A 17,650-nucleotide genomic window follows, 5' to 3' on the forward strand; every position below is an offset into this window, starting at 1 on the left:
ACACGTCAAATACACAAATGCGTATCAATGCTTAGGAGAGAGTCTGAAAAGCTCACACCAATCTCTCCACAGTGACCGCGCCCTCAAGAGGGAGTGAACCAAGTGGTGAGATGAGTAAGGGAGCTCACTTTTCACTACTAAAGCTGTGTTCTGCGGATGCGGTGCTTTTACAATTGGAAAAACATTAAACACGTGTGCACACACACATCTGCACACACACGACTGCCCAATGCCCTTAGGTCTGAGCCCCCCTCCAGCACCCCATGTGAGTGCGGCTGTTGCCTGAAGTAGGAAGTAGCTGAGTGCTCTTCCCCTTCATTCCCAAGCCTGGTCCACTGGACCAATCAAGCCTTTTTCTTGAGGCTCCACCCAGAGTAGTGCTGACTATAAGCCTCGCATCTGCTCTGTCTGACGGTAAAGGTCGTGGCTCGGCCTCCGCTCCCTCCATGTGTCTGCACCTCCTGGGGGCCGCCTCGGCAGATCTGGTTCACAGCAGCCTGCACTCACGCAGCACTGTTCCAGAACATGCAAATCCAGAGTTACTCCCATAAGTACCTTGAGGGCAGAGCATGGGTCCAGCTGTCCTATGTAATTAATCAAGATTCATCAAGTTGGGGGCACTTATCGTTTCCTGAAAACTTATGATCCAAGCACAGAAACAACACAGCAACCAGAACAAATGGCAAGTTTTCCTTACTGAACGTGTTTGATGTTGTGGGGCAGGGCACGGGGGGAGTGCTCGGACCAAGACACGCAGCAAGCAAGCCTAACACGACAGAACAGCGCTCAAGTGATGCGTGGCCTACTGTGGCGGATGGGGCGGACACTAAAGCCAAGCATTCTGGGAGAAGTAGAGGTCGAAGCTGAGGCCTGAGAAGGACAATGAAGGACACCCCAGGACGTAGAGAGTGGAGACAGCAGTCAGGCCAGTGGGAGGTCATGGAACTCAGCCCCGCTGCCCGCCAGGCAGGAGAGAAGACAGGCTGGTCACATGGGCTTGTAAACCACGCAGGAGCCTAGGAGCTGCTAAGGAAGCGGGAGCAGGATCAGACTTGCCAAGCACAAGATCCCTCCAGCTAGTGTGGAGAATGGATTAGAGGAGGGCAGGGCCGGGGCTCACGGGAGAGGGCCATGGTGGCCAGAGGAGGAGGGTGAGCACTGCACAACGTGAGAGACCCAGAGAACACCACGGGGACGACCACTCCCCAGTTCCCCAGAAGTGGGGTGAGGACCGGGGAGGGGATGACATCCCAGTGTCTGCGAGGGCCCTACCAGACAGAAAACTCAGGAGACCAGGCTTTGTGACAGCCTAGATGTGTTGCTGGTGAAATCCAGAGGCCGAGATGGAGAGAACATGCAATCCGAGCATCCTCAGCACAGGGACCCCAATTAAGGCCATGGGAGGGTGCGTTCGATGCGGGGGAGAGGGATCAGCATCACGGGCTCCCAAGGAACTCCAACATCTTAAGAGATATGAGAGAGACCGAAAGGGAGGGCCAGAGTGGGGAAAGGAAACCCTGGACTCCTGGAGAGAAGGGACCACGAGAGAGGACATCTTAGGAAAATGTGGCCAGCAGAGTCTCCTCACATACTTACCTGGCGGGGCTGCCTGCGGGTGACTATCAGCAGTGCATCCTCCCTTCCACTCAGCTTCTGGGCTCTCTTCGTGGCTTTGCAAATGTGTGCAGTGACACCCCCACCCCCAGCCAGGTCCTGATTCTCTTATTTCCAGCATTTTCTCACAAGACCTGAGTCTCCTCTCCAGTTCTGCCACCCAACTAGTCACCAAATTCTGCCAAGTTCATGCTTAACTTTCTTCTCCTTCATTCCTGTTGCCCCCACCCTAGCCCAGGTTCTAAGATCACGCGCATGGACAGCAAGAGTCTCCTGACCTTCTAGACCATTCTGTCCCTCACATTCTCTCCAGGGCAATCCCTTCCACACAGGGCAACTGTACCAACTACCCTTGGATCTTAACCTTGCTTCACTTTGCTGAACATTCTCTAAGGACTTCTTGTTATAATCCTTTATTCAAAAATGTCATTATTAGCTGGGCTCAGCGGCTCAGCCTGTAATCCCGCGCTTTGGGAGGCCGAGGTGAGTGGATTGCCTGAGCCTGAGGGTTCGAAACCTACCTGGGCAACTTGGCAAGACCTCATCTCTACAATAAATCAAAAAAAAAAAAAAAGCTGGGCGTGGTAGCGTACGCCTGTAGTTCCGGCTACTTGAAAGGCTGAGCAGAAGGATCGCTGGAGCCCAGCAGATTGAGGCTGCAGTGGCCGGGAGCAGCCACTGCACTCCAGTCTGGGTGACAGAGTGAGACTCCAACTTGGGGAAAAAAAAAGTCGTTATTTAGCAATAACTTTATGCAGGACAGTGCTTACCAAACTACCTATGCTATAAGGGCCGGTGGCTGGTTCTTTTTTCCTTTTAAGTTTCCAATCCATTGCAGATCATCATTTCGGTAAACTACAACAAAAGACACTGTGAAAGTGTCAAAGCACTGTAAAGTGTCTAGCTGCTCGCTCTCAATTTCTGATACTTATCTAGGACTGGTGACAGCAGGACGTGGTCCAACAGCAGTCTGCAGACCACATTCCTAACACCCCTTCTACTGACGACACGTGGGTAAAGTCTCTATAGCTATGCCTTCAAAAGCCTTTGAGCGATGGTTCCCGACACAGGATGGCCTCACCAGGTTTTCTATTGTCACATGGGGCTTGCAGGTGGGTAGGGAGGGAGCTGCCAGCATCAAGTGGATGGAGGCCAGAGATGCCACTCAGCATCCCACGACAGGATAGTCCTCCCACAAGGGCTGCCTGGCCTGCCAGGCCTGGGTCGTGCTGGGGCTGAGGGGCCCTGCCTAGGAACGCCATGCAGGTGGACATGATCTCAGGATGAGCATGCTAGGAGTTGGCTGCAGAAGCCCAGGGGAAGCACGAGTCTGCCTGGAAGGTCCCAGGACAGCACTCACGGGACAGCTGCCACCCATCTCGATGGCCACACAGCACAGAGCTCCGTCCAAGTTTACTTCCTGCTTCCTCCCAGCAGCTCTGCCAGACATGTCCAAGTCGCAACCTCTGCTGAGTCCCTGTCATTCCTCCAGAATGTGGACACCATCCCTCCCTCCTCCCATCCAGAACCTCTTAACTTGCAGGGTCTCACTCAATGTTGGCCTCTTCCTTGAAGCCTTCTGTGATTCTCCGTCAAGTCCTAAAGGAGCTGTGGTCCACACCACTCACATGCACTGAGTCACACACTGGCCTTTGACAGCACCTGTTGGGCTACGCAGTTTAACTTTTAGATGATCATGCAATTTTAGCATTATGCTCCGTCTCTGGGCTGACAGGTCACCTGAGACAGAGCTTCAGACTCACCTGGCAGCCTCTGTCTTCCCATGCCATGTGACAGCGGGTGTCAGACCCGTGAAGAAAGTGGCATCAGAGTGAGGTGCTGCAGTTCCAGCCCAACTTCTTGTGTCTCGAGCCGTGGCCATCACTAGAGAAGTGGTCACTATGCACAGGATGGCTAGCCCCTGTGAAGAGTGATCATCTGGCCCAAAACATCAGCAGTGCCATGGCTGACCCTTAGCCAACTCAAAGGTCACCTCTGAGGTCCCAGGGAGTGAAGCTGGAAGACCCATCTGAGCAGTCCTGCATGTAGGGCCTTCCCAGAGGAGCAGCCAAGGGTAAGGGCTTAGGGCCAGACTCCTGGTTCAGATCCCCTCCACGCATGCTTGCTGCGTATCTGGGACCAGTTTCTCAACTTTTCAGACACGTCCTTCCCTGCTCCATAAAATGGGGACAGGACAGCATCCACCTCCTAAGGCTGCCATGAGGACTAGGTGGGTCATCACCCCCAACACCAAGTGAAACTGAGTGCTGAGAGCAGTCCTGGACCTGTGTACGTGAGTGGTGGCAAGAAGGCAGGAGGAACACTAGCACTTCACATGGGGCCACAGGAGCTTGACTCCTTGGCAGAATGGCTGTGGCAACTGGAAACACACTCATCATAGCTCCTTGTCCACTACCCTCAAGTCACCTGCTCCCTGGCCAGTGCTCCCCCTCTGGTACTTCCTTGAGCTTAGAGGCCTGGAGGCAGAGGTCCTCACATTTGCTAGGCATACCTGCTGCTAGATGGAGAAAGTACTGGGGGGAGGTCACTTGCTGCATGTCAAGAAACTGCTTTTCTCTTACTAGAAGAACAGGACAGGCACTTTGCCTGCTGGCTCAGGAGCTGCCACCAAGCCTGGGAAATCCAGGCCCATGACCCCTGCTCTCCTCATGAAAGGACAGACAGACCTGCTTCCTGTGCCTGGCTGTGGTGATCAGGGAGCCACCCTGAGAGAGAAGTGGTCTGTGATACTCTCCTTTGTCTGCTGACTTTTAAAGGCATACTTTTAGAAACACCCTATTATGGTGACGTGCTCCAACACGAGTGTCACAGGGTAAGGGCACAGCCATCTCCTGGCATTCGCTTCCTAATTTCCCTTTCACAGAAGCAGACACTGCGTTCAAGTTCACGTGTGTCACTGAACACTTTCATGACACATTTGCCTTCCGTTGTATTTTTTATTAACACCAACACATCTCCACATTTGGAGCCCAGATCACTGCATCACTAGCTCTCATCACCTCTTTCCTGGCAGATGCTCAGGGTGACACTCGGACATCAGCTCTGTAATGACCCAGCTGTGGGCTGGGAAGCCCAGTCCACAGTGACTTGGTGGACATGTTGCCTCCTCAGAAGACTCACCTCTCGAGTCTGCAAGTGCCACATGCCAGTTGAAGTTACAAAGAGTTGGATAGGTGACTCGTATGCACAACTACACGATCTTCATTCAAATATAAATTTAACTTAAAAAATTAAAATTGATAGAAAAACGAATGTAAGTTAAAACATTCCAGTTTACAGAATACCCTGCAGTATTGTTTAGGTCTATGATTTGTCTCCAGATCCTGCTCTGACCACACGGCCGTAAGCCATTTTCATCTTCTAACTAGAAACGTAACAGCTGTAAGTTCCAGACCTGCAGTTAGAGGGATGCATGGTCTCCTCCTCACATCCAGCACCATCTCCAGGCCCTGTGGAGAGTCAGAAGGCAGGAGCTCTGCTCCTTTCTGCTCCTCGGCTAATAAATCACAGCCAGGCTTGAGCAGATGTCAGATTGGCATTCAAAGCCTAAAATACAGCCGAAAAGCAAGTTATAACGAATACGAGCAAAAAAGACGTGTGTCAGAAGGCTTTATCTTTTTTCCTTTTTTCAACTTTCAGATACACTCTTCAGCCTCAGGGTCCCTTCCGCAGGGCCCTGGAGTCCCCAGATGTCTCAGCCCCCATTCAGATGCTCCCTCCCAGAGTGGAGGCAAGAGCCACACCTGACGAGTGTTAATGTTTATGTCAGTCTTAGCATGGAAACCCTCTCCCAACACAGCGCGCAGAGCCTCGGTGCCCGCCCTTCCAGGGGTGCCATTCATGCTGTTCTCGGCAGGAGAAGGTGTCTGGGTGACAGGCAGGCTCCTCGTCCTCTCAGAGGCCTGCTCAGTTACTGCAATGTCACTTACGATATCAGAAAAGGAGTTGCTTTCCTGGTGAATTTCAAAAGGAACCTTAAGAGTGCAGATGGAAAACGGGCTTCCTGCGGGAGACGCTGGGAAGGAGACCAGAGAGAACAGCATCGGCCTTCAGGGCTGGGGCGCAGGGCCAGGGGTTCCCCGTCCACCGGGGGGGCCCAAGTACCTTAAGCCCCAGGTGCACGAGCCAGCGTGAGCCCAGCCTTCCGGATCCACACCCCGACCCTTCCAGCTCTTCCCTCGGTGATGGGAGCCCATTCCAAAGATTACACAAAGAGATCTTGACTGATTCTTTTATGATCACTCCACTGTCCCCTGAAAACAATTAGGCTTTTGCTTTTTAATTTATAATTTAGAGAGAACTGCCAGGAAAGCTAGAAAATGAAACTCTGTCTCTGCCAACAAAAGCTCTGTCGTGAGGACTGAGGCGACCAGTCGGGGTTAATGTGGTGAGTTCTGGATGGTCCAGACCCCCCCACCCTGAGGCTCACACTCCCACCCAGGACTCAGTCCACGAAGGATGGGGTTAGGTACTCCTAACTAGGCACCCACTGCTGTGGGGATGGCAGACGCTCCAAGTGAACACCTCCTTGGAAGGCACTCATACAAGGCAGGGTTCTGGCTCAGCACTCCTTCTAGCTGCTTCCACACTCTCCAAAGAGGAACGGCACAACTGCCGCAGACGAAGACAACCAAACGGTTACACAGATCAAACAACAAAGCAGAAGCCTGGGTGGACAAGCTCCTCCGTGACCCCTTCCTGTTTCTGCACATGGCCTCTATCCCTCTGTGCTTCCTCCGCCTCCTCTACAGATAGCCTTGACTTGATCCTATGGAAAGACAGCCAACACGCACAGTGGGAGGACACACTGTGACGCGGACGCACTGCCTGAGCTGCCAAGGATGGGAACCTCCATGCCGGCCATGCGGGTCAGTGACCTCAGCTGGTCCCCAGTCCTTGGCACACTGTGGGCCTCTGACTAGTCACGGGCCCCTCCTGCACCTCATCGGCCCGTCTTACCTTCTGCGAGTAGTAAACCACGTCTCCAGCTCTGAAAAGGCCACAGGAAGCTTCACAAGCAAAAGGAAGGCACGATGGCCCAGAGGCACAACTATCAGTCTCATGAACACAACAGCAGGAGAGCATTCCCAATGCACTGCTCTGTAAACATGAAACACTAATACACAGGCAAAATCCCACTTAGTTAAGACTCCTGTTTACAAAGGAGACTTAACTCCAGGCTTCATGGAAAAGACAATGATTTGGTCTCAAGCCAAAAGTAAAGCTCGCTGCTTAAGACAAAACAAAAAAGCCCCATAATCTACATAAGTTATTCCTTCCTAATCTTTTTTTTTTTTTTGGTAGCTCTGTTTGGTAGCTCCAGCCCAGGCTGGAGTGCAGTGGCATGATCACTGCTCACCAGTCTCCAGCTCCTGGGGCTCAGGCAATCCTGCCACCTCAGCGTCCCTTATAGCAGGACCACAGCATCTCGGACTACTATGCTCAGCAAATTTTTCTTTTCTAGTCTTTTTTTCCCCAAACTTGAATTAATTTAGCCAATCAAACTCAGTGTCCAATAATTGAATCCCCAAACTATACAGGTTTGTCTATTTAGTCAACAAAGAGGAAAAAAGTCAATTTTGTTCCCACCTGGAAGGGTAAAAGAACACAGGATATGCATTAAAAGGATACGTGTAATTTTATTTATATTCTGTAGAAATGTAGCAAGTTTTACTTGTGCATGCCTTTACTGAAGCCTGAGGAGAACCTTATGCCTGCACTGTAGATGGAGTGCAACAAGCATTTTACTCTAGAATTCTCCCCAAAGCCAAAGGAAAGAAAACACTGTTCTTGAAAAACAGAGAATGACACAAGCATAGCAAAAGAATTCTTTCTCAGTCATTTAACTATGAACAAAAAAGTCGATTTGCTTTTTCAGATACTTAGAAGGTTCATTCAGAATAAAGACAACAATTTTCAATTCAGTCAAAAACAAAGATAGCTTTACGCTAGTTGTCTCTAAATCAAATTGATAACACAAATGTTTCTTAGTGGCAAAAAGCCATAAATAGAAAGAAAACAGAACTTTTTAAAAAGGACAGAACTCAGGCAACCCTTTTTCAGGTCCCCTCCCACTTGGGAGCTTTTATTGTCCTCTTAATAAATTCCTGCTTTCTCTAAAAAAATTAAAAAATAAAAAGACAGAACTCATTTTTTGGTCTAATTAGTGTAAAAATATTAGAAAAATAAATTCATAAAAAAGGTTCTGGGCAGTAGCACTCACAAAGCATATTCAAAACCCACAGTCCTCAGTCAAAAACCTTGTTAATAACAACAAAAGCACACTACTATACCTCAACTCATTTCTATGCAGACTCCAGAAATAGTTTAAATTTACCAATAAATTCCAAATCTGATTGTGACTTAATTTCAAGCTCTGACAACTGGTAAGGTCACAGACTGACCCATGTAGGTGTCACCCTTACACATCACGCACCCAACCTCACACCAAGGTCCCTCATATGCTGGGGTCTGGGTCTGGGTCACACACCCCTGGGAAACTAGTATCTGAATCACTGTATCCTCAATTGCTCCCAAACAGTAAGACGACATTTATAATCTAATAAAAAGTCATGGCTTACTACCAAGGCAGTTATGTTCCTGCTTGTTGGCTGGATAATACACACGTCCAAAGAAAGAGAATCACTAGATCCTCTCTGCGTTAGGACTCAGTCCTAAAAACCAGTAAAAATATTCCATAAGAATAACTCAGAACAACACATTACCAAGAAAGTGAACTGCCACATTTAAAAATATCTTACAAATTAAAATTCTGGTTTTTGTGGCCTTGGCCTTTGTATCTTTCAGATAAAAAGTATGTTATTGCCATTTCAAGGTGCATAAAACTCAGGTGATGAGGGTCTCTGTCATTTTCTCTTAATCCAATTCCAAGTTCGACCTTTATCCAGGGAACAGGTGTGGGCCACGTCCATGACTTATCAGAGTGTGTGTCCAGGGAGAAAGCTCCCAACAACCAGCGCCGCCAGCCAGCCCTGGGTGCTGGGGAGCAGCCCATGCTCCCACCAGGATGAGCACTCTTTTATCTCCAGCAGCGACTCCAAGAGAAGGAGAGACAGGCAGGGGAGGCCCAGGCCCCTAATTCCTCCATGTTTTGGCTGCTGTCCTTACACTAATCGTCCGCCAGGAGCTGCCGTGTTACAAAATCCTCTCCCAGAGATTCTGCCACCCAAATTCCAGTCCAGCGTGTGACACGGGTATGAACACAGTTGTGACCGCTTCTCCACTGGGCAAAGCGAGTCCCTTCACACAGATCAGTTAAATAAACGCTGAGGAGAAAGGGACAAGTGGCCAGCACGTGTCTTGCTGTGCACATGGGAGCCTGCCTGCATCCCCTGCATTTGCTTTTTTGGATCAAATTCACCCAATTTAAAGCTGTGCCAGGGACCCGTGTTCGAGGTATAAAGACGTGATGACTGGGTAACGCAACAGCAAATGACAAAGGGCCGCAGTGATGTCAGACAACGCCCACAGCCCAAGCGCATGACTGTTCAGCAGGTAAAGCTGACCCACTATGGATCCAAAGGATCAGGTAACACTTCTAAATATGCTCAAGAAGAACTCTCTAGACAATAAAACAGAGCAACCACAGCAATTATGTCTATGATTTCTCCATCAAGTTAAAATGCAATTTGAAAAGTTCTAACATTTTGATTTAAATGAAATCTAAAACACAGAAAACCCACCTGTCAGATTTTTTAAAAAGAAGTTAAAACAGATACTTTAGTAGGTCTGAAAATAATTTCAAAACTATTGAAAAGAGATTCCTCACTGCATTAATTGTTTTTAACAATCTGAGCTTGTTGCATGCCATTTTCTATTTTCAACTCACCCATCTGCTCCACAATCTCCGGGGGGAACACTCGGGAGGCAAACGCACGTCGAAAGATGTCTGAGAACTCCTTGTCCAGACCACCTATCCCCATCTTCTCAAAGTTCCAGTCAGGGTTGATGATAGACTGGCGATTTTCCTTGGTTTTAGCTTTGCCTGTGTCCAACAAACATAATTAAATGTGAAACAACGACTTCATCACCAAGTGTCAAGAGACAGACAGAATCCGGACATCCTGCATGCACAGAGATGCTGTCCTATACAAGGACGACAAGGCACTCCTGGCTGGTTTTCTGGTGAAAAGAGTATGTTCTGCCGGTGCCTACTTTCATCCCATGTGTGGTTGTAATACACTTTCCAAACGGCTAGCTAAACTGATGCTGGAGTCTACTTGTCATCAACCTATAGCACTTGGTTTCATAAAGCTTTAATCTAGCCAAAGCCATTAGCCTGACTGGTGAGAAGAAACACCGTGTGCATATATGATGAAGACAACACTAGCTGGCAGAAATGCGACTGATCCCAGCAGGCTCTGAAGGCTCCAGAGCAAGTGTGCTTAAGATGCGTGTGTTTGTCTAGAGGCAGCTGTACGGGCAATGAAGTCTAGAACTCCTCAGCCTAGGAAGCTCCACCAAGTAAGCTCAATGTCGTGTCTGCCATTTCTTCACCTGTACACAAGACTAAAATCATCCTGAGGACCTCAGTGACTAACAAACTCACATGGACAAATTCACTCTCTAACTTAAATGTCAGAGAGCCATCTAGAGTGCCTCACGAGGACCACATTCACTGTTTTAAACAAAGAATACAGGACACTCTACTTATACAAAAAACTAAGTCATAATGCAGCATCCATAAAATTAGGGAGAAAAATGTCACATTAAAAAGTTTATCCTAAGAACTGGCAACTCTTTGAGATGATGGATATATTATTAGCCTGATTTGATCATCCCACAATGTGTACAGATGTCAAAACAACAAGCTGTGCATGGTAAATATATGCAACTATTATCTGTCAATTAAAAATGAAATAAAACTATAAAATAATAATTTAAAAAAAAACCCATCTGTCCTAGAGGGTAATTCTGTGGTTAGAGTTCCTTGGGACACTATCAAAAATAGCTTTCTTACACTCTCCTGCCCTCTTGTGGCCAATTCTGATGCATGCCAAATTACGATACGATTTTACTTTCCCATGAATTACTTAGAATACTTGCTTAGAATATTGCAATGGATTACTTAGAAACACCCATATTGCATAAGAGTTATGCAACTTCCGTGGAATAACATATCTTAACAAAAGGTGCACAAAAAAAAAAATATAGCCAGGCTCGGTGGCTCAGCCTGTATTCCCGCGCCTTGGGAGGCTGAGGTGAGTGAATTACCTGAGCCTGCGGGTTCGAGACCTGCCTGGGCAACTTGGCAAGACCTCATCTCTACAATAAATCAAAAATTAGCCGGGCGTGGTAGCACGCGCCTGTAGTTCCAGCTACTTGGAAGGCTGAGGCAGAAGGATAACTGGAGCCCAGCAGGTAGAGGCTGCAGTTGCCAGGAGCGGCCACTGCACTCCAGTCTGGGTGACAGAGTGAGACTTCAACTCTAAAATAAAATAAAATACAATGAAATCACTCCGTAACTGTATTGGACCAATACTAAGAGAATATAATATATCCTATGTCCATTAAAATGACATACAGGCATTACAAATCATGTTACAGAGTATGTTTAAGATGCTTGAAACATGTTAAGCAATAGCAGAAAAAAAAAAATCAACAAAACAAAAAACTGTTTCTTTGAAAGGATAAACAAGATTGATGGACCCTTAGCGGGACTGACCAAGAGAAAGAGAGAAAAATTCCAAATAAACACAATCAGAAAAGCAAAAGATAAAGTCACAACTGACCCCAAAGAAATACAGAAGAAAATCAGAGATTACACTTGTATGGAAATGAACTCGAAAACCTAATTGAAATGGAGGACTTTCTGATAGCACACAACCTCCCAAGGTTGAAACAAGAAATTGAGACTCTAAATAGACCAATAACAGCCCAGGAAATTGACTTCATCATAAGAAAACTACCAAAAAAAAACCAAAACAAAACCCTGGACCAGATATTTCCAGCAGAATTCTACAAAACATACAAGGAGGAGCTGATATCAATCCTATTGAAAGTATTTCAGGTGATTGAAAAAGATGGAACTCTCCCCACATCATTTTATGATGCTAACATCACATTGATACCCAAACCGGGTAAAGATCCAACAAAGAAAGAGAACTACAGGTCAATATCCTTAATGAACATAGATGCAAAAATTCTCAACAAGATTCTAGCAAACTGAATCCAACACCACAGCTCAAAAATCATCCACTATGACCAAGCAGGCTTCATCCCCAAGATGCAGGGCTGGTTCAATATCTGCAACACCATAAACGCAATTAAATACAACAACAGATACAAAAAGAAGAATCATACAATTATTTCATTAGATACAGAAAAAGCTTTTGATAAAATCCAGCATCCTGATTAAAAACCCTTGAACACCTAGATGGAATATACCTCAAAATAGTAAGAGCCATATATGATAAACCCACAGCCAACATCCTGCTGAATGGACAGAAACTGGAAGCATTTCCCCTGAAAACCAGAACAAGACAAGGCTGCCCACTTTCACCTCTCCTGTTCAACATTGTACTGCAAGTCCTAGTTAGAAAAATTAGACAAGGAAATCAAGGGTATCCAAATAGGAAAAGAGGAAGTTAAATCATCACTCTTCGCAGATGACATGATCCTATACCTTGAAAACCCAAGAGAATCTGTCAAAAACCTCCTAAAGGACTTTGGCAAAGTCTCAGGGTATAAAATAAACATATAAAAGACAGTCGTATTTCTATACACCAACAATAAACAGACAGAATCCCAAATAAAAAGTACAATCTGATTCACAATAGCCACACAAAAAATGAAATACCTTGGCATCTTCCTAACCAAAGAAGTGAAAGACCTTTACAATGAAAACTACAAAGCCGGGCTCGGTGGCTCAGCCCGTAATCCCGCACCTTTGGGAGGCTGAGGTGAGTGGATTGCCTGAGCCCGTGGGTTCGAGACCCACCTGGGCAATGAGACCTCATCTCTACAATAAATCAAAAAATCAGCCGGGCGTAGTAGCACATGCCTGTAATTCCAGCTACTTGGAAGGCTGAGGCGGAAGGATCGCTGCTGGAGTCCAGCAGGTCGAGGCTGTGGTGGCCGGGAGCAGCCACTGCATTCCAGTCTGTGTGACAGAGTGAGGCTCCAATTCAAAAAAAAAAAAAAGAAAACAAACAAAAAGAAAACTACAAACACTGTTCAAAGAAATCCAAGAAGACACAAACAGATGAAAAATATTCCATGCTCATGGATTGGGAGAATTAACATTGTTAAGATGTCCATCCTACCAAAGGCAATCTACAGATTTAGCACAATAGCTATTAAATTACCAACATCATTCTTCTCAGACCTGGAAACGACAATACAGAAATTCATACGGAAACATAAAAGACCACGAATAGCCAAAACAACCCTTAGCAAAAGAAACAAAGCAGGAGGTATCACACTTTCAGACTTCAAACTCTACTATAAAACTACAATAATCAAAACAGCCTGGTTTTGGTACAAGAACAGGCATATAAACCAGTGGAACAGGATAGAGATTCTGGAAGCAAAACCTCAATTCCTCAACCAACTCATCTTTAACAAAGCCTCCACCAACATCCAATGCCGAGAGGAGAACCTAATCAGTAAATAGGTGCTGGGAAAACTGACTCACAACATGCAGAAGACTGAAATAAAATCCTTACCTTTTACTATACACAAAAATCAACTCTTAAATGAATCAAAGACCTAAATGTAAAACCTCAAAATGTAAGAACCTAGAAGAAAATGTAGGAAACACTGTTATGGAAACTGGAATAGGCAACTAAGTCCTGATCAACTCTCCAAAAGCAAATGCTAAAAAAGAAGATAGATAAGCGGGACCTCACCAAACTGAAAAGCTTCTGCAAAGCAAAAGAAAACATCAAGAGAGTGGGGAAACAGCCCACAGAATGGGAAAAAATATTTATCAACTGTATATCTGACAAAAGGCTAACATCTAGGATCTACGTGGAACTCAAACGTGCTGAAAGGAAAAAAGCTAACAACCCTATTAAAAAATGGGCAAAGATATGAACAGACACTTCTCAGAAGACGAGTAGCCAACACATACATGAAAAAATGCTCAGTTTCACTAATCATCAAAGAAATGAAAATTAAAACCACACTGAGATACCACTTAACTCCAGTCAGGATGGCTATGACATCATCAGTAACTCAAAAAACAACAGATGCTGAAGAGGATGTGGGGAAAGGGGAACTATTTTTACATTGTTGGTGGGAACGTAAACTAGTACAACCTCTGTGGAAAACAGTGTGGTGATTTCTAAAAAACTGAAAATCGACCTCCCTTCTGGGAATATACCTGGAGGAACTCAAATCACTCTATTATAAAGATACCTGCATATGCATATTTATTGCAGCAGTAGTCACAATAGCAAAAACAAGGAACAAATTGTGTTGTTCATTGAAAATGGACTGGATAAAGAAAATGAGGTACATTTACACGATGGAATATTATGCAGTCATAAAGAAAAGAAAAACAAAATTATGAACTTTGCAGCAACCTGGATGGAATTAGAGTCTATCATACTCAGTGATTTACCAAAGAACCAAAGATCTGAGTACCACATGTACTCACTCATAAGTGGACCTTGAACATTTATCACAGTATCATAAGAAAGGGATTGGCAGTAGTGAGACACTGCCAGGGGGCACATAACATCAGTAAGGGTACCCACACCTTACCTGTATGATGACCACATATTACCTAACCCTCCTTTGTACCCCACATTTTAAAAATAAAGCAATATGTTAAGCAAAAAAAGAAAATTATAAAACTGTATGAAAACAATCATATTGGGCAACCTCCTCTCCCACTATGGGAGTTTTTCTGTCCTCTTAATAAATCCTGCTTTCTCAAAACAAAAAAATGATATTTTAGAATGTATGAGCTGTTCTGGAGTGCCTGTCCATATTAATGTTTTATAAAATACTTTACTATGAATAAATAATAATAAATAAAATTTTTTAATACAAATAAGAAAAAATAAGGGGGGATGGTAATCTATGAACCAAGAAAAAAGGCTACATATTCAAAGAATGTTAAGTAACCTTGGCCATGACAGTGTGCAACCGATGACAACCCTCTACTTTCTATGGGGGTAGACATGAATATAGTTAAGAGATACTATTCAGGTAGTGGCACTGTTATTCTGGTGAGTGATTACTGTTCTCAGAGACTAAGCTGCTTTGTTATTAGATAATAAAAGTTCAAGAGTAGGGCTGAACCATGAATCCGCTGGAAAGCTTTCACCTGTACATTCATCACTTAGTCACTAAGAGAGGCGATGATGGCATCTCATTTGCCAGAGCCAGGTGAGGGGACTCTACAAAATACCTGGCCAGTTCTCCAGGTCATGAAACACAATGAAAGTCTAAGGAACTGTCAGAGACTGAGAAAGACTAAAAAGACAGAAAACCAAATGCAGGATCTCCAAGTAGACCCTGGAACAGGGAAAGGCATAATGAAAAAAGCAGGGAGACACAAAGCCTGTAGGTCAGTTATGAGCAAAGAAACCTCGGTCCTTTCAGAGGCTGGATAATTACGAAGACGTTAATATCAGGGGAAGCCGGTGAGGGGCATACAGGAATCCCCTGAGCTATTTCTACCTATCTTCCACAAGATTAAATCAAAATTAGTTTAAAAAGTCAACTTGTTTCTTTGAATTCAAGTTTAGAGTGGCTCCTAAGAAATTAAAAACTACCTGTGTGGGTCACATTCTATTTCTATTAGACAATGTTGATCCAGATGAAGCAAATCTGACAAATGAAAACACCCTACAATTCTGTTCTAAACCCCCAGGACAGGCATCCCCTCTCTCTTTCCCCGCTTGGAAGTCACTGCAGCCAAGTCACACACAATGACAGAGACAGTTCCACTTCATTTCGAATCTTCTAAAAGTTGTAAATCTTACCAATAAGATTGAGCGATGAGTTTTCTGCTTTTTCAAATGCAACTTGACTGTTTCCTACCACCAGTCCTACTTCAATCTGTATAGAAAGACCATAATTAGGAGTCAAAGAGCAGAGTTCTGGACTTCTCAGTGCAAGGCCAAGGTTGCAGGGAAATGAGGTCTCTGTGCACAGACACTCTCCCAACCACGCCTGAGCTCCGCTCCCTTCCCCAAACGACCTTCTGCCGTGACTGTGTCTTTCTAATCATGCCCTCCTTCTTACTTAAAATAAACATCCACATTCAACCAAAACCACAGGTACACAGATGCACAAATTCCAAATTACCATTAGGTTTGCAAATAAGCATATATTTTTAATAAAAACACTGACTACGAAAGCAAATTTTTTCTCCCTACTAACTTGTAAGAATACACCATATTGAAAAAAAAACCTCTAAGCAAGAGGAAAAACCCATTAATGTTTCCACTGTGAAGCCAGTGATGATGATAAATAAAGACGCCAGAAGTCAGGCCCACCTTCTGCCTCTTGCCCGTGGCAGGCTCGCCCTTCAGGATGCTGGGGTCCATGGCCTCGATGTCCTTCACCAGCAGGCCGAAGAGCTTTTCATTGAAGCTGAACACAAACTGCAGAGAGACAGGTGAGAAAAGTCAGTCGGAGATAGCAAGGCACAACTCTCCATCGGCCCTCGTGGCTCTCAAATGCAGACACTGGGCTCTCCCGTCAGGCCCTCTGCAAGCCACTCTACAGGCCAGCGAGCCCCATGGCCCAAGAGGAGGGAGCTGACAATCACGGCCTCCTGGCACCCATGCTACTATGGTCCTGGGGGAACGCTCAGACACTCCCGGAAACAGAGGTGACCAACCTACTTTACAGGTGAGGAGGCTGAGGGCCACGAGGGTCCGCACTGGACCCAGAGTCACAGCAGTGATGGGGCCGAGGGTGCAGCCTGACTAGGGCCCTTGTGCACTTCATGACCAGCATGAGATGCCACCGTGCCCTGCGGAGACGGCCTCTGGGTGTGCAGCCCTTGTTCACGGACACCAAGCAACACGACCCTCTTCTGTGTGCCAGGGGAGCAGGCCATGCGACAGCTTGCTGCTATCACCACCAGCAAGACCAGCACTCCCAAAAGCAATGGGGACATGCCATCTCCTCTCTTTGCTATGGAGGATTGCCTTCATGGACCTAGTGACATCTCCGTGTTACTGGGTCTTAAATTATTTTACAAAGGCCAATGCGTTTTCTAGTAAATAATCTTCTAAGCATGTTCTATTAAGACACTAGAGGTAAAGGTAAAAGCAATGAAGTTTAGCAATCTGAGCACAATTATTAGTCAAAAAGAAGGAACCCAGCCCAGCCCGGAGGGTAGCAGGCGGGCAGCCAGCGCACAGCCCACGCCATTGCAGGATCCCTCTAGCCGCCACCACAGAACAGCCCATGGCAGCACCGTGTGGTGCCCTGGTCACGGCAACACCCGACAGCACATGGCCTCTCTCCCTCTGTGTTGCCCAGGGACATCACACCTGCTGTGCTCACAGCAGATCTGCGGGGCCTGTGGCAAGCCTGGATCGTCCAGATGCCTCCAGACATGGGGTGCAGCAATCCTGTCTCAGTCACACTCCCGTTGTGTGGCTCCTGCGGTGTGACCACTGGCACCCTCGGCCTTCCCCAGACCCAAGATCCTCACGGGAACCAGAGCAGGCAAAGCCATCTCAGAAGTTCCTTCCGGTGCTAGTGCTCGTTAAAAAAAGGCCCCGTGTTTTTTCCCATCCATCAGCAATTCAGACTCCACTTGCAAAAGTATGAAATTACAAAGTATGGATTATCCAGATCCTAAGTCTTACTCTTCCAGATTTATGCCATTTCAGTGAGAGAATAAACACACACACACATTCACACTCATACACAGACACACCGCTGACACTCACACACACTCAAATACACCTCACACACATTCTCACATGCTCACACATACACTTCTCACACATACGCAAACACACACTCATACATACACACACACAACCCCACACACTCTCCCCCCTCCCCCGCCCCTCCC

At 46.2% G+C, this 17,650-nt stretch overlaps 1 protein-coding gene across 1 annotated transcript in view; it reads right to left on the bottom strand.

Annotated features, from left to right (window-relative positions):
* Positions 1–17,650, bottom strand: part of NSF (N-ethylmaleimide sensitive factor, vesicle fusing ATPase) — a 138,868-nt gene that overhangs the window by 87,374 nt on the left and 33,844 nt on the right. Inside the window, exons 6-8 of the mRNA XM_008061589.2 lie at positions 16,110–16,217; positions 15,594–15,669; positions 9,485–9,640 (exon numbers count right to left, since the gene is read on the bottom strand). Of these exons, the coding sequence (XP_008059780.1) occupies positions 9,485–9,640; positions 15,594–15,669; positions 16,110–16,217 (340 nt within the window). The remainder of the gene's footprint in view (positions 1–9,484; positions 9,641–15,593; positions 15,670–16,109; positions 16,218–17,650) is intronic.

The sequence above is a fragment of the Carlito syrichta genome, unplaced genomic scaffold, assembly GCF_000164805.1.
Source record: "Carlito syrichta isolate Samal-C Ts95f unplaced genomic scaffold, Tarsius_syrichta-2.0.1 Scaffold94750, whole genome shotgun sequence".
NCBI lineage: Eukaryota > Metazoa > Chordata > Mammalia > Primates > Tarsiidae > Carlito > Carlito syrichta.